We start from the raw sequence: 27,797 nt of genomic DNA, 5'->3' as shown, positions 1-27,797 counted from the left end.
AGGCAATCGCAAAAACAAGCCAGCCACTTAGGTGGCCCGTTTTGAATTCATATATGCAAGGAGGACCCCATAGATGCCATTAAAACAAATGGAAGTGTGTAATTTGAGGTGAGGGAAATGGTCTGATCGCACATTATAAAGATACTGCCCCCCCATGTTAATTATATCGTCGTCTGGGACGATTTGGCAGCCCGTCATCCTGCTTATTAAGTTAGGAAAACCTGTGAGCGGGCACGGGCGCGTGCAAAGGTTTCCCTCGCTCAGGAAGCAGCAAAGGATGAAAGAAAATATCAGTCATGACTGCGGCGGCTGCTTGTTGTCACAGCGAGCGATCGATGCTCGTCTTGCGGATACATGCATTTGCTGTAAAAAAAAAATAAAATAAAAAATCAATAATCTGTTGACACATAACTGTAGATTTGTGATTCCAGCAGGATGTGATTAGTGTAGATGCAAAAACAAATACGACTGTAGATCAAATACTGTTCTCTTGATTTTCTCATGTAAATTCCCATGTAGATCCCATTATAAGTTCATTGCTCATTGTTTGTACTTGTTAATGGATTTAATGAGAACGGAGGAAATTCGATTAGCACGAGGCTAAAAGGTCTTCCATCAAGTCTGATCTGAGCAGTGACTAAATGTTAACCACTGGCACGTTATCAAAACTGTCTCCCGCAGGCTTCGGAGTTCACCTGTGAGCTGTGTCCGTACGAGATGCGACCCGACGCCAACCGCACCGGCTGCGTTCCCATCCCGATCATCAAGCTGGAGTGGCACTCCCCGTGGGCCGTCGTCCCCGTCTTCATCTCCATGCTGGGGATCATCGCCACGTCCTTCGTCATCGTCACGTTCGTCCGGTACAACGACACGCCCATCGTGCGGGCGTCCGGCCGGGAGATGAGCTACGTGCTGCTAACGGGGATATTCCTGTGCTACGCCATCACCTTCCTGATGATCGCGACGCCGGACGTGGGCGTGTGTTCGTTCAGGAGGATTTTCTTGGGCTTGGGGATGTGCTTCAGCTACGCCGCGCTGCTCACCAAGACCAACAGGATACACCGCATTTTTGAGCAGGGGAAGAAGTCTGTGACAGCACCCAGGTAAAAGACTAAACAGAAAACACTCATGGTGTCATGAAATGGTAAACAGTCCAGGTCTTTAGGCTGAAGTGTGTATTATGGGTAGATATCAAGTTCTGGCTGCAAACATTTGACCAAGCCTACGCAACCGTTTTCTCATCAAAGTCACTGAAGTTCTTCCTTGTCCTCTTTTAGTTTAAATATACACATTAGCCTAAAGAACGTCTGAAGTTTCTCCTTAAGTATGTGATGCAAGCTGATTTCAAGGTTGTATCACACGTGGGCCGAGTAGGATTTTTAAACCTCTGTAGTCTAAGCCCAGCTTAAGTGTGGCTTTTCTGTGCTCTTCGGTGCATGAGTCAACTTAAATTCCCCCCTTATTACGCTACATGCAAACATTAGTCGTGATTTATCTTTTATAAATTATTTATGAGGCTCGCAAACACTCACTCACCTGTTGTACTGTTTGCACTCAGTGTGAGTGACTCGGGGAGAGAGCACCAGCTGAGTGGGTAAAATGTTAATGCAGGATTTAAAGTGTGTTCCGGTTCACCTCTAGCCGGTCAGCTGCTTTTCACAGAAGGGATTTTGAGGTTGTTCTCAGGTCCTGGTGCGTGTTGAACTTCCAGCTTCCACCCTTCAGCCTGGGAACTTTCACATATATGTGTGTATAAATACATTATTTATGGACGTATAATATATACTCTACCAATCAAAAGTTTGGACAAATTTGGACTATTTAGTATTATAGTAGAAGTAGTATTTTTAGTAGGCATCAAAACTATGCATGAAGACATTTGGAATCATGTTTTATATTTTAGTCATCCATTCGTTTGATTACTACTTTACACACTCTTGGCATTCTCTCAGTGAGCATCATGACGTTGTCAGCTGGAGTTCCCAGAGACGCCGAGTACTTGTTGGCCCTTTTGCCTTCGCCCTACGGTACATCTCATCCCAAACCATCTCGATTGGGTTTAGGTCAGGTGACTGTGGAGGCCAGGTCGTCTGACTCAGCACTCCATCCACTTTTCTTCTTGGTCAAATAGCCCCTGCACAGCCTGGAGGTGTGTTTGGGGACTTTGTCCTGTTGAAAAATAAATGATGGTCTGACTAAACGCAAACCGGATGGGATGGGGTGGCGCTGTAGGATGCTGTGGCAGCCATGTTGGTTCAGTGTGCCTTCAGTTTTTGAGTAAATACCAAAAGGCGTCAACAGCGACCAAAGATATCAAACTTGGATCAGACCAAAGCACAGATTCCCACTGGTCCAATGTCCATACCTTATCTTTCTTGGCTACAGCAAATCTCTGCTTGTAGTTTTACCTTAGTAGTGGTTTCTTCTCAGCTATTCAACCATAAAGGCCTGATTCTCCTCTGAACAATCGATGTAGACATGTGTCTGCTACTAGAACTGTGTGTGCGGCATTTATCTGGGCTCTAATTTGAGGTGCTGTCAACTTGCGATTTCTCAAAGTGGTGACTCGGATGAAATTATCCTCAGCAGCAGAGGCGACTCTTGGTCTTCCTTTCTGGGTGGTCCTCATGTGGGCCGTCTCGTCGTAACGCTTTATGGTTTTTTGCGACGGGTTGCACTTGGGGACAGATTCAACAACAGGTTCTGGACCGACCGAAAACTGCAACAGCTTAATAGTAATGATGGACTGTCGTTTCTTTTTACTTAGCTGACTGGTTCTTACCATAATACGAATTAACACTTGATAAATGAGGCTGTTAGCTGCGCAACACAAATGATGGTCCCAACCCCATTAAGGAGGCAAGACGTTCCACAATTGAACCCTGACGAGGCACATGCGAAGTGAAAACCCAGATCAAAGGTTTGCAGCGCTGTCAACAAAGTTATTTAACATTTATTTTTTCTTTGCTACATAATTCCATATGTCTAGCGTCGCTATTTGCCCCCTAGTTTTGGTCTCTGGCTTTCTAGATGATCATCAAATTCCCTCCACTCCTTTAAAGCAACTGCTCCTCACTGCCTTTCACTTTTAGTCTTATTTCCGAACTCATTACCTTTTCCCCAGTTCCTCTCCAACTCCTTGTGTGTGTTTCTTGAAGTGTGTGTAGCTGAATTTGTAAGAATCTAATATATTGTTGCTGTTGAATCTGGGACTTTTCTCAACCTATTAGTTACCACTAATTACTTTTTAGCTTAGTGGACTGGGATTTGGGGTTTAAAGTGTGCTTTTAAAAAGACCGGTTTCAACAATTTTTTTCGCCTTGCCGCATCACTTCCCCTTAACGGCGCTCTTTCTCTTTCCAGGTTCATCTCTCCCGCCTCCCAGCTCGTCATCACCTTCTCCCTGATCTCGGTTCAGCTCCTGGGCGTCTTCGTGTGGTTTGCCGTGGACCCTCCCCACACCATGGTGGACTACGGCGAGCAGCGCACCCAGGACCCCATGTCGGCGCGCGGGGTCCTCAAGTGCGACATCTCGGACCTGTCGCTCATCTGCTCCCTGGGCTACTCCATCCTGCTGATGGTGACGTGCACGGTTTACGCCATCAAGACGCGAGGCGTGCCCGAGACCTTCAACGAAGCCAAGCCCATCGGATTTACCATGTACACCACCTGCATCATCTGGCTGGCGTTCATACCCATCTTCTTCGGCACGTCGCAGTCTGCGGAAAGGGTGAGTTGCCTGTTCTTCTCCGGCGTCGCGTCTGGGACAGTCCAACTGTTGGATTTTCCTTGTATATGACAGGTTTAGATTTAAACTGATTTTCCTTGGGACTTCTATATGATGACAGTAAATTTGTGGGTTTCATTAGACCATGTTGTTTTTGAGTGTGTTCATGCATAATGTAATTCCACGGAGAAGGCTGCAATGGATCTAAATCATCTTGAGTAATGCATCATGCGCATTTGCGTAATATATTTTTAATAAGGTGAAAACTCGCAGGCTTGTGGGAAGCGATTGTGTTCTCCTTAGCCAATACTTTTATTTGAGTGAAAAATTTGCATTCATCAATGCAGCGGAAAGTGCGTTTCCACTCCCTGCGAAATTTTTGAGAGATCAGAACTGGATCTCTTGGCGCTGAGAGACAGAGATGTGTTTTACAGTTGTAGCCCTTCTCGAGGCTTAATGTCCAAAATCTCCTGACAATCCCTTGTGACTACAAGAGGATTTTCCGTCTGGCAGATGGACTAGATTCCACGGGCCAAGCTTTTAGAGGGTTGCACTGCAAAGCTGATTACTCCTACCTGTAGTTAATTCTTGACGGATATGTGACGCGGAGGTCAGGGATCGGGTGCATTCAAGTGACACCACGACGGCCTGACAGCACGTGTCATCTTCCATCTTATCAGTTCATAAGTAATACGTATAGGAGGCATATACGCATGCACCAACATAGCTAATCACATTCATAAGCCTGTACACATGTGTAGCGTCGTGTTTACTGCACTGGTTTATTGATTCCATTTCCTGGAAATGTTACTTCTCTGCTTTTAACTATAAAACACTTCATGGACTCATTGAGATTCATGGCAGGTCTGTCTTTGCGGATGTCACAGTGTGCGCATCGCAATGCCAAACACGTATGCCTTTGTTTAACGTAAATGTGCACATGCTACAGATAGATGGGGGGTAAACACACACAAACAGGCGTGGTTGTTAACAGATAAGTACCACTATATATCACCGGTCTCAAACAGGGTGTGATAACCATGCATACACAATAGAGATAGAAATTATAATGTAATTCTTGAAATGTGTAAAGATGCCAAGGCTCCCTTGTGTGTGAGGCGTCACTTCGACCGTGTCATTTTCTTCTACATGCAAAACACACCTATGCGTCAGCTGAATGTTCAAGTCTTCCCCTTCCCAAATAAAAAAAAGGACTTGACTCGTATAATCTCTCCATATTTCGGAGTGTCAGTCAGGCAACTCCTTTCATTCCTCCCCTCTCCCCGCGTCTCAGCCCATTTTTCCTTTCCGAGGCGGGTGCCAGGCGGTGTCGCGTGGCAAAAAGCTGACATCAAAGTGATCCCGTCTAATCACACATCAGGGAAATCACACTCCTGCTGGATGTTTCGCAGTGTTTTCAACAAGAAGCCAGAGAGTTTTGGGGTTGTTATTGATGCAAGAAGTTTTAAATGAGTCTTTTTTTTTTTTTTTTTTTTTCTTAAGGAGAACTGTCATCCAGGTCATGTTATGAGCTCCTCTCACCTCAAACGTTTAGTGACCTTCGTATCAGCACCTACGGGTGCTGATGTGTCTTGCCAGATGTGTCTTGCCTCATATGAGTTACTGAGAGTGTGGTATATGTGCATGCATGTGCGCTCACATGTTATCTGCATGCCGGCTGCCGCGCTGGAGGGTCTGAACGGCGTCCGCGCCGCGTTTGCTCGGCTAATTAGAACGTCCACCAGCCATTTGGTGTGTTTTGAGCGCGTTTGTCTGGAGTGTTGTGTTTAATTGGAATATCCACCAGTGCGCGTTTGCGTGTCTCTGTATGTTGTTTCTAATTGGAATATCCTCTGGAGTGTGTGGCAGCTGGCTGGCTAACAGAGAGAGCAGAAGAAGGGGAGGAGAGAGAGGAGTAAACAGGTAATGATGTGACTGGCTGATGGGGCTTTAATGAGGAAAGCTCTACCAAGGGCATAGGTTTAGTTCCAGAAAGAGGGGTGGGTGGAGGGGGTGGAGCTAAACCGAAGATGGTTTGGAGATTAGATGACACCACGTCATGATTAACGTAGCCATCAAATGAATGGCCATCGCGCTCTGCCTAATCATTCTTCAGTATTAGTAGTAGCATACGGGTTCAAATGAATTTGTGTCTAATTAACGCTCCGCTATAATGGAACACAATAATCAAGCTGTTAATCAGTCTTGGATTGTGAATGGGACCGAGGCTGAGATGAGCCTCCAGCTGCAGCGCTGACTGTGAGATGACCAGGTGTGATTCGTTTTAGAGAAGCTAAGAGGAAGCATCTCTGTGTTAAACTCGTGCCTGGAGAAAAGAAAATCCTTAACTCCAAGTTGCAGGCTTGCAGGCGTGTTGGTGTAATCCCAGACTCCTCCTGTTCACGAGTCCGAACGTCCCCCCCAACAATTAGACGTTCCAGTCTGAGTCAAGTCTCACGTGTCCCCAGAATGTGGATTTCAGGTTTTAGCTCCAAATCCTCGAAAACAGATCATTCACTTTGTCCGTGGATTTAGGCCTGCTCCAAACAGGCTCCTTTACTCAGCGCCACGGTTTCCCCAGCAAAGACGAGGCAGGGGAACCAATGTAGTTCAGCTGCCAACATTTAAATTAGCCAATAGCTGTCTTCTCCACTTAGGATGTCACCATGGACTGAAAACCTGGGTCAAGCAAGGGGACGGTCTTAACTCATCACGTCAGTCTACAGCTCTCTAGAGACATGATACTGTAATTGTGGTCAAGACTGATAAGGTTATTATGCATAATAAGTCTCCTTTTAATAATGCGTCCTTTTTGTTTTTGCACTGATGGAGCGATTAAGTAGAAACCCCCCTACCTATTAGTGCCATTTATAAAAATACATTATTATTATAATTTTGCATTCAGTATTAAGCTATAATAATAATAGTTCAAATATTCAAACATGTGGGTGGCCGTGCAACTGCTGTAAACATAAACACAACAAACTGGTGTGTGTATAAATAATTTTAACTTTAAACTTTAGCTTTTTAGCTAAATGTAGTCGGGACAGTGAATCAGTGAGCAGCTCTGCCTCCATTTATCCCTTCATTAAAATATGTTGGATTCATGTTACTGTGTGTTTAAAGACATTTAAATTAAAAAATATATATATAAAAAATATCGAATCAACCAACAATTTTGCGACCCCCTGTTGAAGGCCTCTGGTTACCTTTTTTTACCCTTTTTTGTAACCAGTTGTGGTCTGGTGAATTCTCACATCCCATATTTTCGGTTTCTGGAGCTTAGTTTTCTCTTCAGCGCTGCAGTGTTACCTTATAGAACTGAAATTGCCATTTTTTGTCCTTTTTTTTTATTTATGTGTTTTTGTTCTGCGGTTCAGGATGTACCAACTGAGATGAACTCCTGCAGCCACCTGGAATAGAAAGAAAAGTTATACTATACTCTGCCGGTAGCGTGTATTTAGAATCACTCCCTTACTTGTGTCCTTACAGAGAGTTTAGTCCTCCTCTCACTCTTAAGGCCTGTCCTTTCATTCCTTCCCATTGCTCACATCCTGTCCCTCACACTCCTCTGAATACTCAACAGGGCGATGAGTCACAGTGGGCAGTGAGGAAAAAAAAAATGCAAAGAGGGAGAGATAACAATTGAAAGGTAAAGTTGCAGTGAGAGAGGGACGGTGAGACACAGAATAACAATGTGAGAGATAAATCAGGACGGAGCAGGAGAGAGGGATTCTTAACCATCACCGGCCGGGGGAAGTATTGTTTTGAAATAGGTCATGCTACCATGCGGAGGATGCCGGCTTCAGACAGCTTCCACCGCACCCTGCAGGAATGCGAAAGGTTGTGTGTGTGTGTGTGTGTGTGTGTGTGTGTGTGTGTGTGTGTGTGTGTGTGTGTGTGTGTGTGTGTGTGTGTGTGCGCTTGCACTGCACTGCTCATGTGTGCTTCCCTCTGCCTCTTTCTGCTCATTGTAAAAGCCCTAACCACAGGGCGCATCCTCTCTACCGGCTACCTCTCCCCGTGCGTTCGCGCCTCGCCGTTCCTTCATCTCCCTCCGTGGACAGAAGGGCCGTCTTCCTTTCCCCGTCTCTCTCTCCCTTCATGCGTTTGTCTCTTCGTGTCCCCCTGCGAGCCACATCTCCTGTTCTCCAGATGTCTTAAATATGGTCAACTTGTTATCTCCCGCCTCCTACGGAGAAAGCGGCAAATATCCCGCTTCTGCCCGCAAACCCGCTCGCTGTGCGTGTGTGTTTGTGTGTCTTTTTTTTCTTTTTTTTTCTCACAGCAGGTGTGTTTGTTCTTGAGTAATTATGTGTTTCACCAGATGCTTGCACAGTGATATATTTGAGTGAGTTTTTTTGTTCATTACTTACGCTTGTATACCAATTTGCTGAGATTTAAAACATTTCATACTGCACTACAAGCACTTCTTGTTGACCCAAAAGAAGTTATAAATTTTTATGGGACCCTGAGGCTGAGAATGCTTTGTTCTACATTAATAGCTATAGGTGTGCCGTGCAGACATAAACCGGGTTATTAATGAATTATTATTGTCATAAACGGACACAGCTGCATCTTCTGAACAGTACGTATCTGTACGTCCAGTCTCCGGAGCTCTTATTCACACACGAGTGTGCGCTCTGTGTCTCTCAAGGCCTCCCACCCACATGATCTCTCACATTCAGCCTCCGCTCCCTTCTCACATGCACACATTGCATTTTATTCTCAGGAGTGCATAGGAAACGCCCACAATCTGTCTCGCTGCCTCGCGAATCCGTCTCCGACTTCTGCAACACACACACACAAAGTCACGGCTCAACGTCCACAGGCAGATTAATAGCCTTGACTGCGGTCCCGGCGGAGAACCCGGTGACTGCCCCGGATCCTTACCCGGAGTAACCGCCGGCGATCAATCTACTGTAATCAAAAGAGGCTGGGAGAGACGGAGGCCTCAAACGGCGGGGACGGCCCCGATTGAAGCGCAGGTAGAGCAGGGGTGTAGAAAAGGCGGCGGCGCGTCACGCGGCGGGAGCGAGGCTGTGACGCAGGCTGCTGCCGAAGGAAGAATGAATTAAGAGCGTGGGAGTGCAGAGTGGGAGCGGCGTCATAGGCGACAGCGGACTCGGGAGCGCGCGCAATTCACCAAACCATCAGGAAACGTAAATGACGGAGGTATAGCTGCAAGCTGATATTACAGAGAGACGGATGAGATGAAATCCGATTCGCAAAGAACGAGCGACATGAAGGAGAAACGGAGACGTGCCTGAAATGGACAGATAAACAAAGTCGTGCAGTCGTGAGCGTTTGAACGCCACAGCCGACTCTCTTTGTGAGATCTCTTTGTTGTACTCTGATGAGCTTTCTTCCAATCAGGGCCAGTTTATTCTTATTGCAGTGATTACATGAAGAATTTGAGCTATTGTTCTGATTATTAGAATAACGAATGCAAAACCAGAATGCTAGTGTATGTAAATGTAGCAGCTATGTGACAAAAGCCTTTTAACACGTTTACATTTCCCTCTTATTTCTTTGAAGAAAATAGTTAATAAGTAACTGTTAAATAGTTACTTTCTCAACTCAAAGTGCCCTCAATCTCAACTTAAAATGGGTCAAATAGAAAACAACCAACCGCTGTTACTTAACTGAGTCAGTGTTTCATATAGCAATACTGAAGTTTACTGTGTGTGAGTATTTAACTAAGAACATACAGTGGTCAGGGATGTGAAGGGAGAAGCAGAAAGTACATGAGAGGAAATATGGTGCATCTTTTATCACTGGTAGTGGTTTAGATTTCGGAGCAACCCAATGTATTAAATAGGAAAAATATAACGCTCACTGGCAACTTTCAACAAGGTGTTGGAAACATTCCTCAGAGATTTTGTTCCATATTGACATGTTAGCATCACACAGTTGCTGCAGATTTGTCGGCTGCACATCTACGACGCCAATCTCCCGTCCCACCACATCCCAAAGGTTCCTCTACTGGACTGAGATCTGGTGACTGTGGAGGCTGTTGGAGTACAGTGAACTCAGTCAGTGCGTTTACATGCACGTGAAAAAACTGAATTATTACCTTAATCAGACAAAAACAGGAGAACTTAAGTGCATGTAAACACGTTACTCCGATTAAAATCAGAGTTCTCATTATCTGATTGAGACGCCCGGATAATGCGATTGAATCGGACTTTTCAGTCGGATAATGCGTGTGCGCATGCTCCACGACCGCTGCGCTGGCGTGTGACCCGGAACAAAAACGTCTAAGAAAGCCGGTCGTAGAAGAAGAAGAAGAAGAGAAACAGAGCCGCTAGAAGAACCGTCTGAGGGATAGCGCAGATCTTACCTGCATCAGATGTAGCGCGAACATTACGTATAAGATTAAAAAAAGTATTATTGTCCGTCTGGTTGTTGTTTGAAATGCCGGTCCGCCACATGAACGACTCTTGTTTATCATATCGCGTAATAGGTCAACCCGGAAATCATGCCGTATTAACGTGGTATTAACCCGCTGAAAAGACACGTATCGCCACCTAGTGTGGAAGAGTTATTCGATTTTGTGTGGGGGGGGACAAGGACTCTACTCAGAAAGTCGAATTTTGAGCATAGCTCGATGAAGCTCTGCATGTAAACACACTGATTGTCACGTTCAAGAAACCAGTTTGAGATGATATGAGCTTTGTGACATGGTGCATTATCCTGCTGGAAGTAGCCGTCAGAAGATGTACCATCTCCTGATGGTCATAAAGGGATGGACATGGTCAGCAACATTACTCAGGTTGACTGTGGCATTTAAACCATGCTCAGTTTGTGCCAAGGAGCCCGAAGGCAACGTTTTTCCATTCTTCTATTGTCTAATTTAGGTGAGCCAGTGCAAACTGTAGTCTCATTTTCCTGTTCTTAGCTGACAGGAGTGGTTCCCGGTGTGGTCTTCTGCTGCTGTAGCCCATCTTCTTCAAGGTTGGACGTGTGGTGTGTTCAGAGGTGGTATTCTGCATTCCTTGGTTGTAACGACTGGTTATTTGAGTTACTGTTGCCTTTCTATCATCTCTAACCAGTCTGCCCATTCATCCCTCTCACTATAAAAGCCAGCTAGAATACCTGGACGCATTCACATATTCTCATTGATACATTTAGAACTACTGTATATATAACAATGCGCAGGGATCAACGGAACACACAGGGAGAACAGATCACTCCTGAACAATGCCCCCACCCCGCCCACCTCCTCCTGGATTTATTCTGACAGAATTTACCATTCCTTGGGGTGATTATCTTCAGCAGGCTGTGTGTGCAAAAAAAAAAAAAAAAAAAAGTAAAATCTTTCATTTATTTTTCAAGGGATGGGTTTTGCAATCTTTTCTGGTGGGATTTGGTCGTTTGGCTTAGAATGGAGAGAGATAGACAGCAAGTGTCAGATCCTGACATCAAACAGTGAGATGCTGAAGGATGGGGAGGCGGGGGGGGGGACGCCCAAGGGGGCCCTCACACAGAGACGCTCGCAGTCGCGCGTTGCGCTTACACATCCGTGCTCTGCTTTCACAAACACATACACTAACCGGAATTCATGCACACCCAAAGACCTTCCTCTGGGGAGCAATAGACCCAGGAAAGAACATTTCAAATCTAAACTTCCCAGCAAAATTCTCTTTTAAGGTCCAACAGTCATAACCATTATGTCTTTTTTTTATGAATTATGCTTTTTATTATGTTTCTAATGTTCCACTTGCAATGTTGTTGTCATTTCCTCATTCCGACATACAACCGGCGACTGAGACACAATCTCCAGAGAGATAAATCATTAATAGTGTATTGGCATTCTCCGTTCGGGCCCAGAATACACTTTAAAAAACCTTATTCAGATTCAGATTAGTGACAAGAGAATGTGATGACATTCTAGGAAAAAGAATGTCATCACAATGTAGGAAAAATAAGTAAATGAAGCCGTTGTCGGTGCCCCAATTAAATTAGTGCTGCTTCCAGGAGATACTCAAAAGTTTGTCGCCTTGTAAGCTGTGACACTGCAGATGCCGTATTCTGGCATCGGATGGAAAATGCTCCTTGGCTTAAGAATTGTGGAAACCTCTCAGACTGAATTGTGCAGGAGCTGTTCAGATGTGAATTGGGAGTTGAAAAAAAAAAGCCAGGTCAACAAAAAGTTGTGGGTTAGTGCGAGGCACTTTAAGATAACCTTCATTTCGCTGAGAACGCCTTTTTAAGCCACTGGAAGAAAGGTCGTGCTGTTAGAAGTTCGTCGTACACACACAAAACGCCGATTGACCCCATTCACCCATGCGAGCATTTATTTAAATTTAGTGTGTGGTTACAGTCGCTCGCGTTTAATGTCAACCTTTTAGTTGATAATTATACATGGTATTTTCCAATACCTCACACATACAACAGATACAGCCTCTTGGAAGTGTCAGCAGGTCCATGATTAAAATAAAGCTTGTTGGTAATGTATTAGCCACCACCACTACGCCGATGATGTATGCTTTTACTGATTTCACGTCAGCTCTTCTCCCTCTGGCTCCCACATAACTCAAACCCTCAATAACGGGCTAATACCGTGGAATATGTGAGGGCAATTTCATGGTTTATGCTATTAGATATATGTTAATTACAACAACTAAGCGGGTGGCGAGTTTTATTGACATCTAGAAAGCCATAAATCTAGCGTAAATGTGATGCGGGCTGTCAAAGTGAAGTCTACAAACACCCCGGGAGAAAGGGCGGCAGGCAAGTGGAAGCCTTTCGTTGGCTTTTGAATGTGCATGCAAACGAAATCACCTTCTTAACAAACCTGAGCATATTCAAAGCTAAACAGCAATGAGGACGCAACGTGATGAAAACAGTAAGGAAACAATATCTGGATGACTTTGTAAGGGGCTTGTGACATTGGTATTTAATTAGACGGGCGCAACTGTTCTGTGGGGAAATAATATCCCCTAGCATGTTCCCTTAAATAACTTCACACAACACAAAAGGCCGTGCGATATTAACATTCATGACAGAGGAGCGAGACGAGTGTCACCTGCTCTTGGCGTGACACACTGTTTTTTTTTTTATTTTGTCTTCTGCAACCTGGCCAGCACTCCGCTGACTGATGATGCTTCACATAAGACCTTGCTGGGGATTTTAATTGGCTGGCGCTGTGCACAGAGGGGGGGCCACAGTCACGCCAGTTAGAGAGGGGAACAGAAAGCGAGCCATCAACAACAGGACCGCTCTCGCATTTTGCTCTACAATAAAACTTGAGCATAGAATTCAGAATTTGTTTGACTTTAGGATACTGGCTGAACCTCATACCGATTTGCAAGTCAATAAGGTCTTGACTAACAAGCTGTGGCGGAGCAAATACAGCGGTAGGCTTATTTTGTAAAATAGCCCGTGCTCTTCTATGACACACGGACCCTGGACCGGTATGGATTAGATGGAGAAAATGTATCTAAGTGCTGTTTTGTAGAAGGTAATGAGGCACTTGTGGACAACAGTGACCAGTCAGCTTGGGCCCAATTAAGCTGCACTGACACAAAGTTAAGATATTATGGTGGAGAGTCCTGTGTCACGGGCTATTTTTCATCATAGCTCCACGCTGGAAACGCGTGTGTGTGATAGGTGCGGGGAGAAGTGTAACTTCGGGATTTAACAAGCCGCGAACACAAAGAGAGAGACTAACAGCTGCAAAGGCATTGTTCCTCACATAAGACTTTAATGAAATACCCCTGCGCCGCTCGCCTTTTAGTTGTTTTTGAAATGGATGTCTAAATGATAGCCTTCTCAGCTGAAACGCGGTGGTTTGAAGTGAGCACTCGGTGTAAATGGTGTCACCTTTGACCAGTTGTTGTTTTCCGCTGTTTTGAGTAGATTCACTTTTTAAGGTAGTTGGACGCATCGCACATGTAGTTTGTGATGCCTTGAGTTGAAATACTGGCAGAAAGGAGCACCCTGCTAGTAATTTCCCCAATTAATATATGATATGGATGATCAAACTCACGTACGTAGGATTGCATCCCTGTCCAGTTCCTCGGGTGGATTCCTGCCGTGTTACCAGCTCAGATAGGATATAAGGATATAATTCTACCTCTAGCTCCCTCCTTGCAGCTAAACCACCAAAGCGACGAACTTAACACAGGAGTCATCTTCAGCAGAGCCAAACTAACTCAACTGATGCTTTTTGACATGGGTTTTACCCTGAGCTCCCCACATATACCCAAGCTCCTCATCCTCATGTCTCTAAAGCTCTACCTAGTCACCCTAAGCAGGAAACTCATATAGGCAGCTTATATCCAGGATGCCGTTCTTTCAGCCGCTGCCACCTAAAGTTCATGACCAAAGCTGAAGGTTGGACCGTGGCTTGACTGTTGACTGGTGAATCAGGGGCTTTGCTTTCCAGCTCAACATCTTGGTCACCACAGTGGTCCAGAACAACATCTGCATCGCTGGGTTTTGCAGTGAGAAAAGAACTATTGTTTCTGCGTCACCTGATGCACAGTTAATCAAACTTTATTCAGCTTTTCAGCACAGAATCTTCACTTGGCCCGTGTTTAAGGGATTAAACACAGCTTGGGCTAAATATAGCGAAATCCTTTGGTACGTCTACGGGAGAACTTATTTCTAGAAACTCGTTGGTCCCGTAATTGTAATTAGTTTGTGTCTGACTAATACCTCCCTCACTTCTTTTCTAATATTTGCATATCATACATTTACCCCCCCTTGAATTTGCAAAATCCTTCATCATTTCATTAAACGAGTCGTACTGAAGCGTTTAAGAGCCTCACGATCTCCTCGTCGCGTACATTCGAACCCTTAATTAACGTCTCATAATCGGAAGGTGCTAATAGCTAATAGCTGATAGCAGCAACAGCTAACTCCAGGTTGGAGTTTCTGGCCTCTTTCCTCGACCAACCTGCTGGTTTACCAGTGATTAACAGAACAGAGGATGTTTGGCTTCGTCACTTCAGGCGTAGCCTACGTACTAATGAAGAAGAATTTTAGAAAGGTGTCTTCGTGAGAAGTGGCAAAAGCAATCCCGCCACGTCTGCTGGCATTACTTTAAATAAATAAATAAAAACAAAACGCCTTCACCCTCTGATGGCTCAGGTGATTAAAATGATGAGTGGTCCCGTGGCGTGAGCAGAGAGAAATAGGAGGTGTCAATTAGGTGCGCGGAGAATCACAGGCCGCTATACCCCAGAGGTTTTGACACTGAATGGGCATTACGAAGTTGGTTTAGGACCTCCAGGCAATTTGGGCAGTCACTCCGCTCGCAAAAACATTAGCCTCGGACAGGCACCCTTCAAGGACACCTTATAACTCATTATCAGCATGCACACACTGTAGCTTGTTAAATGATGCCGGGCTGGGATGAGGAGGAAAGGAGATGACAGGGAGATAGTCTACTGAACATGGGATACAGTTTTAGAAGGCAGGGGGATGAAGGAGAAGAGAGTAAAAGGCAGCTCTAATGAAGGACGGGAAAAAAAAAAAGGAAATGATGCTGAGGACGGAGGAAAACATTCACAGAGAGATACAAGGGACTTTGTGCAGCCTGTCATTAGAGATTGTACTCGCAGGAGTGAGGGAACGGCAAAGGGACGGATGAAAAGACAGAAAACTAGAAAGACGTCTCCGGAATGTAAGATGTCACCAACAATGCTTTCTCGTGCCCGTGTCCCTTTTTCTCCTCTCGCCCATCTTCCTCCGTGACCGTGCGCTGACTCGAGACAAAAATGCAAAGTAGCCGGTAGTCATTTATTACAAATGAGAGCTCAGTGACGAGAGGGGAGCTGAGTGATGTCTTGGCAAGAGATCTCAGTGACAGCGCGGAGTTGAACTTGAGTGCAGCTTCGAGCAAACGCGAGCGACAGCGGCGACAACAGTGTCTTTCCACTTTTTTTTTTTTGTTTTCGGTGCCAAGCAGTCATTTCCATCCAATCAATCCACAGTATGTTAGAAAACACTGTCTTAGGAGAGGGTAGAGAACGTGCGATCGACGGTTGCAGGGATTCCCAGACAAATAAACTCTAATTAGATTCACACTTTTATCAATTACATGCTTTGACAGTAACGGGGTTGTGCTTCTAATACACTGTATGTGCCAGCGGGTGACAACAGGCCACCATAAAAACTTATTGCTGTGATGAAGCCATTTGTGTGTGTGTGTGTTCATTTCAACATGTGTGAAGATTTTAGACTTTCTGTTCTTCTGCTTCTCTCAAATGTTTGTTCCTTTGTTGTTGCGTCCTCTTTGTGTTTTCTATCATTCACTCTCTCATGATGTATTTCATGTTCACTTCATATCTTTCTTTCTTTATTTTTTATCTCCGTCTCTCTGTTGCCACATTGCTGGCTCGAGCTCTGTGATTTCACCATCCTCTCCGTGCTTTGTGGAATCAAAGGGGTTGCAGCAATCACAGATTCAGCGTAATTACCGAGAATGTCTCATGTCCTCGTTCGTCAAATCGCGAGGAGCTCGGAGTTTTGCGTCCGTCCCCGTCCTCACAATGGATGCATCCGTCGAATCCGCGCGGACAGTTTTCTTATCTGTGTCTGCGCGCACGCCCACTCTCGCCGCCTTAAGCATTAAACGTTTCGCTGCGTCACGTCTCAGTCTGACTCAGGAAATACTGGTTCGTAAGAAGTGATTAAACTACATCGCTGACTCACTGTGAGTCATTCCTTGGAAGCGAATTTATCTCCTCAATGCAAACGTCGGGGCCGGTGGAAATGGATGGGGAGAGCACGAGAGGAAAGCCTCCTCATGTGAGCTTGCCACACGTCTCCAACTGCTGTGCATGTCGACGAGTGGAAGTTGAAGTGTCTGCAAAAGACGCGTTCCTTTAAAGGAGCCATTTTCGGTTCATTGTGCGTTTCTTTTTGCAGTCGTCTGCTACTTATTAAAAAGAGGAGCAGAGATGTTTTGTCATAGTTTTTGTCCTTCAACAAATCGTTTTTGAACTGAGATGATGCCAGTTACAATCAAGGACTAAAAATTATCTTAAGAGGCACACACACATGCAAGATCCATCTTAAAAAGGGAGGAAGCTATACGGAAATCTGTCAAACCTCACTGGTAAAACTGCTATAGATCATCTGAGGTGGGCCTGGCAGGACGACCTAGGAAGGGAGATCACAGAACAACAATGGCAGATAGCCCTGGCACGAACTCATGGCTTGGTCTTGGACTGCAGCGGTTTAAAATAACACACCGCTTACATTGGTCGAAGCAAAAGCTTCATAAAATATTTCCCTCAATAGATCCTTCATGTGACGGACTCGGACCAGCAACACTGGGTCATGTGTTGCCCGAAGTCATCGTATTACTGGGACAATCTCTTTCACACTCTATCAAATATTTTACATTGACCTATTAACGTACATCCATTGGTGGTGGTTCTAGGACTTATTGATTCAAGTATGACAAACAACACAAAAGAAACAAAAGACAGCACCAACTTATACGGATTTTATGACAGATGTTTTGAGACATTTAGAGGTGGAGAAAATCAGGTTTTCACTAAAAAATCAGGTACGACAAAACCATGTGTAACCCAGATGTAAAACATCATAAGATGAGAGAAAGAAGAAAGGGTGGTTATTTTATTAGTTTATTTGCCCCTATCCAAAGTTTAAAAATTCTAATTGCAATTGAATGCACCGCTCATGACCCCACGTGGGGGAGCCCTTCTTCCCAGCCAATCAGGTGTAACGCAGGCCACGTCCCGCTCGTGCGTCGTTTTCCCGGTCTTTCTTCAGACTCAGCCACGGAGTGAGGGCAGCTATCTGCTCAGCAGGCAGAGAAAGAAAAAGGAGAGAAATAAGAATAATCCTGAAAAATAACAAAAAAGCCAGTACAGTTACCTGGTGGAAGTCCGGAGCGAGCAGTTACCCAAAGGAGAAGACTCACGTCGGTAAGACGAGTTGCTTATCTGGAAATAAAAGCACTTACCGTCGTCGTCGTCCATGCTAATGCTAGCTCTGTGGCTAACAGGCTAGCTACCTACCTTCCGTTGGGAGAGCCGTTGGGTTCTAACACCGGAGTCCTCGGCTTTGACAAACACAGCAACGGTAAAAAAAAACGTTAGCTGCTAAAATGGTATTTCTCTGTAGCTCCTCAGAGCGCTGAAAGAGAGCAGTGGGTATATTAAAGGTTAATTTAACCTAAAGGGGAAAAAACTTGGTAAATCATATGATAACATATTTTATTTTGTAATGTGCAAACCACTAAAATAATTTATTTAATTTCAACTGTGACTTTAAAGTTACTTAGAAGGTAATTTTTGGTGCGTTTTCTCTGGCATGAATAGGCCTATAAGTGTTGGAGTAATTAAGCATACTTCTTTTGATACCTCTAAGACAACTTCTACTTTTCTATTTCTACATTTCTATCTCATTTGCACATGATTTTGCTATAGTTATGATTTATATTGAATGTAAATGGTTACTTACCATGAATATTGCTGAGATACTGTTCACAGAAACAGCTAGATATTTGAGTGCATTTGATGAATGGTGTACAACTAAAAGCAAAAACGAACAAAGAACTGAAGTTTGAGATCGGTTGAGATTTAAGATTAACATATGAGGTTAAAACAATATGTTTATTTTTGAAGAGTGGCTACTCAAGTTGTTTCCCTTGCCTATAACTCATTGTTGCTCAACACATTGGCTCCTTACGAATTTAATATCTTCTGATCCTGGCCAGAGTTTTACAACTAATCAGAGTTGTTATCATACTGTAACACGCTTAAATCACTAAAACTGGTTACACATGCGCGACAAAACCTTTTGAGTTCCTTAAACCTTTATAGAAAGGAATCAGTTTTGCCATGCTGGTGGCCGGCTTGAAACATCGGGCGCTATTGAGAGTAGTTTTATTTCAAACAGAGGGAGCGTTGACGACAGAAAGAGCTAGCTCTGCCCATACACCAGCGATATTTCAATATTCTGCTTGTTCCTGTGGAGGATGGGAAATACGCAAGAGGACAACCCAGAGCCTCGAATGTCCAATGATCACCATCTGTCAGCTACAAGACCAATGACCAAATGGCTTTTTATATCAAGAGGGCTTATAGTTTTCTTTCAGAGCCTCCACAATGGCAAGTCGAGCTAACGCTTCCCTAAATCCTTCCAATCAGAAGAAAGTGGAAGGAGTCCATAAAGAGCCCAGAGCTAATATTGTCCGTGAGCATTAGTCCCCTTTAATTCGCCTCTGATGTAGTCTTTTTAAATATGTTCAGTTTCAGAATGTCATTTTTATTGTACTGCCTAGCCAACTCATAAGGGCCATTTACGCTAAATGTCAAGCTCCAGCTATCGTATAGGTCTCCTGTGAAATAAGATTGCCATCTCTACACCCACGGATGTTCGGTTGAACTGCCGAGCTGCCTGTCTTGTCGGGATCAGCCAGGAATTGCATTCCTACTCAAATATTAGAGACTAAGTGTACATTCAGCGCCGCTCGCACACTGATGAGGAAGGAAGGCTGCACCTTCACTCTCTGTACGCTGCTGTTGCAAGTGATCACCTCAGGCCAAATGGTGTGGCGTCATCAAAAAAGGCTCATCCGCAGTTGTCTTTCTAACTATGTTTCCGAGATCTGTTTATGACCCACTGGGTCAGAAAAAAACAATAATCTGATATTTTATTTAAGGTTGCCTGGAAAAAAATAATAAAGCTGTCAGCTATTTTGCTATCTAATGTTATAAATTACGGCAGTCGACACCGTAATAAGGTCTAGGTTGAATAAAGTGGGCCTATACTTTTAAGCTCTAATTGAAAAATAACAAGCTGTCCCGTAGACAAAGGTCCTTAGAGGAGCAGTTTTCTCGTGAACACATTAAAATGATCATGAGGTGAAAATGTAATTAGTTCTTCTTTGACACAATTCCACCTTGTCTCTACCTTCCTCTTTCTGTGCATCTCCCCAACACGGACCAGAAAGTCGACGTGTTTTAAACCTGAAAGGAGCACACTGAATACAGCCATCCATATTTAATCTGCTGCTCTCTGAGTGTGACTGCTCAGATAGAGCGCTCTTCCGCCGCACACGTTTCTCGACATTATCAGCTGTGCACAGCGAGGTGGAGGATGACAGTTTAAATCTTCAGTTTGTGTGTAAATAACAGCAGGAAGTCACAACTTTGGACCAAAGGCTAGATGTAATGGAAGCGGCTATCACTAGACTTACTGCTGTTTTGATAAGAGCAAGTTCACAGCTTAAGGGAATAGCTCCCTTTCTCCATTTCATTTTTTTTTACTCTCTTATATTCATTTGCTGTTTCACTCTTTTTTATTTTTATTTTTTTTTCGTCGTCTGTTTCATTCCCCTCTCTCCTGGTGAAAACATGTTTTTCTGTCTCCATCTGTTCCCCTCTGATACACGAATAACTGATCCCTGTATCAGTACAATTCAATTACGTTCAATTTGTTGGCAGGAAGTATAAAAAAGAAACAATATGGCAAAATACAAAAAAAATGTACCAATTTCCTCTCGCGAATTTCCCTCATGATGTTTTCTCCTTTCCTAATTGACGATGCCTCACATTAAAATTCAGTCTGCTTTAGAGCTTAGTGTTGCTTGGGTGTGATTTACGCTGCTATCGAAACCTGCGGCAGAGCTGCAGGCAGGGCTGTTTACCTCCGGTCCCCCACGCCGCATGACGTGACGGGAAGGTCAACCGTAAAAACGATATATTTTCCGTTTTTAGTTCACGTTCATTAACGTGAATTCAGTTCGCAAGACTCCTGGACGTTGCCATCGGCCGTTCACTCCCCTTCCCCTCTGGCTACTGTCAGCGTTGTCAACACACACCTTAAGGCAGGTGTGTGTTGGTGAGTTATTCCTCCTCTCCCATATCTTGGAGTGTGATGATGAATCAGCTTGAGGATGTAAATACCAGAGATTATAGCCATATGGATAATTTTATTCTTGAGTCCCCTTGGCAGGTGGAAAAAAAAAATACAGTTAACATAGTACATAACTGAACAAAAACACGCAAAAAAAAGATGCATTAATTAATGTGCGAGACACGTCGATGTGCTGTATCGGTCACCGTCCCCCTTAATGATTCTTGGTACCCGCTCACTCGTCACCACAACCCACTGACTTCCGTTACCACTCACGGCCTCTTGTTTCAGCTGCCTGTCTGTCGGTGCAGCTTTACCTCCTCTCTGTTCTCCCTCCTGCTCCTTGTCAGGCTGGTAGTTACCAGCGCCGTCTCATTCGGTGCATCTGAGCGCTTCTTTTTTGACAGCTTTGGCTGCTGCGGTTCCACTCTCTCTTTCTCACTCCATCAGCATCTCCACAAGTCGCACTCTTCCTCTCGCTCGCCCGCATCCCTAAACATCAATTTCGGTGCCATGTTTTGTCCCTTCCTCCCTCCCTCCTCTTGTGATGACTCTTTTTTTTCTTTCATGGGTTCCTACTTCCGTTTTTACCCTACTTTTCCATTACCCTCCTTCCTCTCCTTAATGTGCCGCATGCTGCAGACAGTGCTGGCCCGATGAGCCCCGTGAGAGCTTGTCAGCTGTGTCAGGGGTGTGGGTGAAGCCTGTCATTACATCTGCCCTCCTCCAAACTAGTCCGTGCAACTCACTGAGGACCTGAGGACTCGGTCCACTGCAGTGTTTGTGTCTGTGCCTGACTGTTTCATTACGGCCGTGCTCCAGCTTACTCTGCAGAATCATTAGGATTTAATAGAATAGTCAAATTTAGTCGGGCGCGGGTAACAATTTTGGCTCCCTGCCACCAGTGCTTGTCACCGTATCTGTCTTCCAGTGCACTAGCGCCTGCCACGGTTCACTCTGAATGACAGTCTGTCTGCTTGACAGTGCACCTTGAGCCATTCACCTCACCTGAATAAATACACCTGGTCCTCAGAGGGGAACTGCAGCTGCCCAACAGCTCAGCTAACTTTCCTTCCTGTGACATCTCTCCCAATCCCAAACTTTTTTTTTTCCCAGAAAACTCATCAGACAGTTAATTTCAGTGAGTATAATTTTACCTGAAACACCGCTAATCTGGTGTTCACGAGAGGAAAAAAAATACCCTCAAAGAGTCTTAAACAAGGTGATGAGCTCGGCGGCACATGGCCAATTAAGCAACTTCATTGGTGCCATTATTTCATAGTGCGGTTTGATCTCCTTGCCTGTGCGTCAGCTTAGCTGTCACTGCACAAACCTTCAGCTAATCCCACCGGCGAAAGATAACTCTTCACTTCCTGTTTTCCCCCCCTACATCCTATCTGAAGTAGGGTGTTCTTCAGCCTGACATTGAAACAGAGTATGGCAACTTGGAACATGATAAATAACTCTCTCTGTATATATGTCTCCCTCTCTCTGTCTCTCTCTCTTTTTTAGATGTATATCCAAACCACCACTCTGACCATTTCTCTCAGCCTGTCTGCGTCCGTGTCTCTGGGGATGCTCTACATGCCCAAGGTCTACATCATCCTCTTCCACCCCGAGCAGAACGTACCCAAACGAAAACGCAGCTTCAAGGTGAGGCGGACGTCACCGTGTGCATTGATATTGTTCGGCTTACGTTTAAACCAGTTTAGAAATAACAACCTAACTTCGGTTGACTTCTACCTTCCAGGCGATCGTGACAGCAGCCGCCATGTCTGGAAAACTGACCCAGAAGGGAGGAGACCGGCCAAACGGAGAAGTTAAAACTGAGCTATGTGAGAGCATGGAGACCAACAGTGAGTAAGAGAACACCCGAGTTTTATAATTACACATATAAAACCAATCCGTCACTTACATGACATAGTAATTGAAGTTTTAACTGCATCACGAAATCTTCGATAAGCATTTTCATTATGACGTTGCGTCACGAGCTGCAAATACAGAGGAGTCAAAAATGATGAATAAGAGTTCGAGCAGGAACATGAATGGATGTTTTTTAAGATTATGTTTAAAACAAAAATAAAAAAATCAATACAGATCTCAATTTAATTTAAAACATACCAACCAGTACAACACAATACTATTTTATTGTGTATTTAATACACATGGACAACAATACACCCAAAGGTCGAACTTTAAAAGTCTGAGCAAATGGAAAATATTTGTTTATGGTGAGATTATTAAGATACAATCAAATAACGCACCAACCACACAGCTTGTGATTAATACACTTATATATGTTTTTATTAATTGCATGCTGTGACCGAGTCGTCCCCACCAAACAAACTAAATATTTCCCTGTGTGTACATTACGCCTGGCTACTGTTTGTATTCATTTCGTGCTTTTCTTTAATTTGAAAACATTAATTTCACGCCTGACTTTTTTTTTTTCCTGCATGGCCCGTCGCTGCAATTGTGGCAGTTTTTAAATAGTTTGGTGTGAAGCGCCGTAACATCTCCCTCTGAGCTCTATTTTTTGTCGAAGCGGTTCCTCCTATGTCAGCAATCTGCAGATGAGTGTGTGTGTGCGAATGTGCATGTGTGCTACACGTGGTTTTGCATGACTCTACATCAATCTGTAAATGTAAATGGATTTTTGTGTCCGTCGTCGCACGTTTCGATTTCTCAGCGGTTGTGTGTGTGTCTTCGCCTGTAATCACATGAGCGTGTGTTGCAGTCTAACAATGCTTAACCCGTCTGTGCAGTCTGTGAATAATACTGTGTGCCGGCGTGTAATAGGCTTCAGTTGTGCAAGGGCTGACAAAAGTATACTGTCTACTTTTTATAAGCACCAGTGAAGGAAACAGTTCGTAGTTCAGTCATTTAACAAAGGTCGCAATTTAACAGAGTGTCCCCTAGGGGGTCCGAGGAGGTACTGCAGGGGGGTTGGCAAAATCTTTGGTTGGTTGGACATTTTTCTTATATTTAAAAAAAAAAAATCCCCCACATTTTAAAATGTTTTTAAATACACACTAACGTGAATCCAACATGTTTTATTAAACGGGTAAATGGAGGAAGAAGATGTTATCTTTCTGTAGAACTTCCCTCATTCAGTGATACAAGAGATGTCTCAACAGCGCACCAGTGTTCACCTGTCAAGACCTGTCAATTTAAGCCTCCTGTACACAGCAGGCCGCACCCCTGTTGCTGCTGAGCCAGTCACAAGGCCGCATATTGCATGCTGGCTCTGTCAGGTTCCCCAGCAAATGGCCGAGAGCCTACTCAGTCCCCAGGTTAAATCCCAGATGCACGCTGCAATATTAACAGAAGAGAAGCTAGCAGTGCCAACTACCGAAGAAAAAACTGGTCCCTACTACATTTAGCCACGTTTAAAGTTAAAACATAAATCTGTATATTTATAAAAAGCGCTAGGCCGAGTTTAATATAGAGCACATATAGTAGGTAGGGGGTCCCTACTTCATCTCTCCAACTGTTTGGGGTCCTTGGCCTGAAAAACGTCCTCTCATTTAGACACGTCACAGGTCGTGGTATTTTAGTGTTTATTATCCTGCTATAGCAGCATTGTGAAACACAAAGAAGAAATGAAATCCTCCTAACGGTGTGCAGTCAGAGCCCTGCAGTGCTGCAAGAACATTGACATTTACCATGTAATGCTCGAGGGGACACAGGACATCATGGGTTTGATCGAAAGTACCCCCCGAACTCAGGTGGACTGTGGATGCTACGTGACTGTCTCTGGCTGTATCTGCTCTCAACTATTCTTTCCCCTTTGTGCCTTTTCCCTTCCATTTCTCTTTTACATCTTTCCTTCTTTCCCTTTTCATCCTCAACTTTTATATTCCAACCCCTCTACACACTTTTCTTTCTATTTCTATTTCACCCTTTCCGCCTTCACGCAGCTTCATCAACTAAGACGACATATGTCAGCTACAGTAATCATGCCATCTGAAGGGACCAAAGAATGAGGGGATTGGACAGGAGAAGGGGGCGTGTCGTGGGGCGGGGGCCAAGTGAACGAAAGAGCCGTCGTCCAAAGCTGATTGGCTGTAGAACTGGCGGAGGGACAGAAGGACGGACGGACGGACAGAGCGCCAAACGGAATCCAAGCATGAGACATTTTGTATTGTTCCCCATCAAACCACGGAGGTGGGACCACATAAACAGCCAGTCAGTGTGCCTGCTTTCCTGCTGCTCACAGCTCATTGGTCCTACCATGAACTTCCCTGTTTAAAAAAAAAAAGGAGAAAAAAAAGGAAACAACGTGAAAAAAAAATGACATACCATAGGACACTGTGGTGGACAGAGTAACTATTAAAACCTACAAAAAATATATAAAAAAAATAAAATAAAAATGAAATATTAATAAAAAAAAAAACTCAGAAACCGTGTAGACATTATATCTAAAAGGGCAAAGGTGAAAAAGAGATTTAACAGATTACATTTTAAAAGATATTGAAAAAGAGAACTGTAAGAGAAAATTTATGAGACTCAAACATGTTTGTTGTTATTCTCTACTTGTAAGTATTTTTGTGGTCGTGACGATTTTTTCATTCTTGTCTCACCGTTGTCTGATGGATCGCCCGTGCATAATGAGATGAGTGTGTTTCCTCCTGCTGTCTTGGCTAACCGGGTTGTAGCCTTGGGTCGTGAACCTGTAAAATGCCATGGTTGAAGCATGCCAGTTTTTATACAAAAAGGAGATTTATTTATAATAAAGGAATGTTTTGCAAATGTGTAGAGTTGTTGTCATGCTTTTGGAAAACGTGGGTGACCCGCTGAGCAGGTTGCCGATTGGAAAGTGGCAGGCACAACCACAATTTGAACATTTAACCAACGTATCTGTGACAGTTGCTAATCTCCAATTATGTTGGCATAACATTTAGTCAGCCATCTCTTCATTTTATGGTAAAATTTGAGTCCAGAGTCCTTTCTGTACACCTGCAACATCCATTGAGACGTCTAGCCTTCAAAAATACGCGAGGACTAGCAAAGAAACCGTCGGCTGCATCACTGACTCCATTCTTGTTGAAGAGGTGCAATCGATGACGCTGAAGGTTAAGTGGAAGGAAAAATTGCACCTTTTACAGGACGACGGTGAGCACTCCACCGAAAGATGTCAAATTCTCTGAGCATGTGCATTTTCTCATGAATTTGTTATTGTTTCATCCTTTTCATAGTGTCGTTTCTTACGAATTCCATGTAATTCTCCAGCATTGATGTGTAAACGGAATAGTAAAGGTAACCGAGAAAAAAAGCAAATCACTAGTGCAATTTCTGCAGCTTGCACTGTGTGTTCTTTTTACTTTTCGCTAAATGCCAGGCGTAGTTGACCAAATCACTGAACTCCTACTAGCTTATTGCTCAGCAAAGATTTAGAGTGGCACAAATATTTGGAAGCATCGCTCCATTTACCTGTTAGTTGTAGAACAATCGTATTTGATGTTCACCCAAAGCATCAAATGTGGAACTGGTGGAGCAACAGGCTATACAATACAATAAAGGAATCACTATTAGAGTCCACCTTCTGGAGACCATGAGCAAAATGTAATGGCAACGCTCTTAATGGTTACCAAAGTGGTGAGCAGACCAACAGAGCCACCCTAGAGATGTGCCACTAATATGAATGCTGGAGCCTGTCCCAGCTGTCATCAGCCAAGAGGCGGGGTTCACCTTGGACAGGTCACCAGTCTATCGCAGGGCTAACACCGAGACAAACAACCATTCGCACCCACTCCTACGGCCTGTTTAGAATCACAAATGAACCTAACGAGCATGTCTGAGGGCGGGAGGGAGCTGGAGTACCCGGTGAAAACCCATGCCAATACAGGGGAACATGCAAACTCCTCACAGAAAGACCAGAGTCACACTGGAACCCGGACCTTCTGGCTGTGAGGCATCGCTATTAATTTATTTCATAACCAATTATTTAGACTAAGCAGCAATATCCTTTTTTTGTATTAAAAAAAAAAAATAAATCACCCTGCTCCTTCTATCATAGCAACTCTCAGTGGTTTCCAGAGTTTTTACATCACTAAACAAATGTCTCTCTGGGAATTGTAAGACATTCAAATTTGAAGCAGATGTCAATAACTCCTCGTGATAGGCGTAACTGTCAAGGGATCTGGGGCCGCATCATTTGACACTTGTTTGTCATCGCACATGCAAATCTGTCTGAGAGCCATCCAGTGCTTCCTGAAAGAAACCAGATGGTGCGTGTTTTGACCCTGTCGCCGCTTTGTCAGTGAGTGATGCAGCTGCTTTGTGTACAGGATGGATTGTTGTGTGATTAATTATCAGATAGTCAGACTTATCTCCACAACACACTCTCAGTGCTGTGGAATAGTCTGGTTGCACTTGTTATAATTCTGGGTTTGGGGAATAAAATGCTGCAGGTTTGTGCATTCCTTCGAACTAATTACAGTGGTTTTGGGCAGTATTCATTTTGCGTTTATTTATACTGCTGAAGCCGTGCCAAATAATAATAATTAAAAAAAAGAAGACATACCGTGTGTCAAGTGCATAGATAACAACTAGAACAACAGAAATAAGTTGTCAGTGTCCTGGAGGTGTAGCTTAGGTGCCTTTTACCCTGAAGGAGTTTATTGAACTCAATAAAAACACAGGCTGCTCGCTGTATGGAGCTACTGTAGAGCGGATTGATACAAAACATGAGGAATGTCCCTGGCACATGATGCCTAGCTTAAGAAGATGCAGCAAATAAACTCTGATGATGATGGGCGTGTAGGAAAATGGATCTTGCAAGAACGTCCCTGATAGACGGCAAACATCTTCTTTGTAGATCTCTGCACGCATTCACTTGCAATTAGTCAGGTCTGACTTATTGTGAGATCAAAAGCTTTATCAAATCTTTTTCAAGGTGTAGCTTTGCTACCTTGGAGGCTGTTGCAGTTTGGTGTGTCGGCTACGGCAACACACAGGCGGTGTAACAGGAGGGGAATGTGGCGTGAAACATGTGCCCGATGGCAGGCTTGCTCCCAGCTGTGTACATCTGGTGAGTCAGACTAATTAGCAGGGAACCAGACTGACAAAAATGTCAAAGCACTAACATTCAGCCAACCATGCAGAAAAATAATAATAATAATAATTTAGTAATACTTTGTGACAACCTTGACAATAGAGTCTGGTGAATGTGCTCCCTGACTTTTATTTTCAGGGGTCTAAAACCTCCAGTGATCCGATT

At 44.1% G+C, this 27,797-nt stretch overlaps 1 protein-coding gene across 3 annotated transcripts in view; it reads left to right on the top strand.

The window, feature by feature from the left end:
- Nucleotides 1-25,331, top strand: part of grm8a (glutamate receptor, metabotropic 8a) — a 224,571-nt gene extending 199,240 nt beyond the window's left edge. For 2 of the 3 annotated variants that reach the window (XM_047575172.1, XM_047575171.1), the window contains exons 10-14: nucleotides 682-1,103; nucleotides 3,364-3,730; nucleotides 22,088-22,228; nucleotides 22,326-22,431; nucleotides 24,496-25,331. In XM_047575172.1, the coding sequence (XP_047431128.1) occupies nucleotides 682-1,103; nucleotides 3,364-3,730; nucleotides 22,088-22,228; nucleotides 22,326-22,431; nucleotides 24,496-24,545 (1,086 nt within the window). In that variant the 3' untranslated portion in view covers nucleotides 24,546-25,331. Of the gene's footprint in view, nucleotides 1-681; nucleotides 1,104-3,363; nucleotides 3,731-22,087; nucleotides 22,229-22,325; nucleotides 22,436-24,495 lie in introns of all 3 variants that reach the window. The other variant, XM_047575173.1, reaches the window with a different exon arrangement.
- The last annotated feature ends 2,466 nt before the right edge of the window (nucleotides 25,332-27,797 follow it).

The sequence above is a fragment of the Mugil cephalus genome, chromosome 22 (assembly GCF_022458985.1).
Source record: "Mugil cephalus isolate CIBA_MC_2020 chromosome 22, CIBA_Mcephalus_1.1, whole genome shotgun sequence".
Lineage (NCBI taxonomy): Eukaryota > Metazoa > Chordata > Actinopteri > Mugiliformes > Mugilidae > Mugil > Mugil cephalus.
The sequence above is the reverse complement of the archived record's forward strand: the minus strand, read 5'-3'. Positions and strand labels throughout refer to the sequence as shown.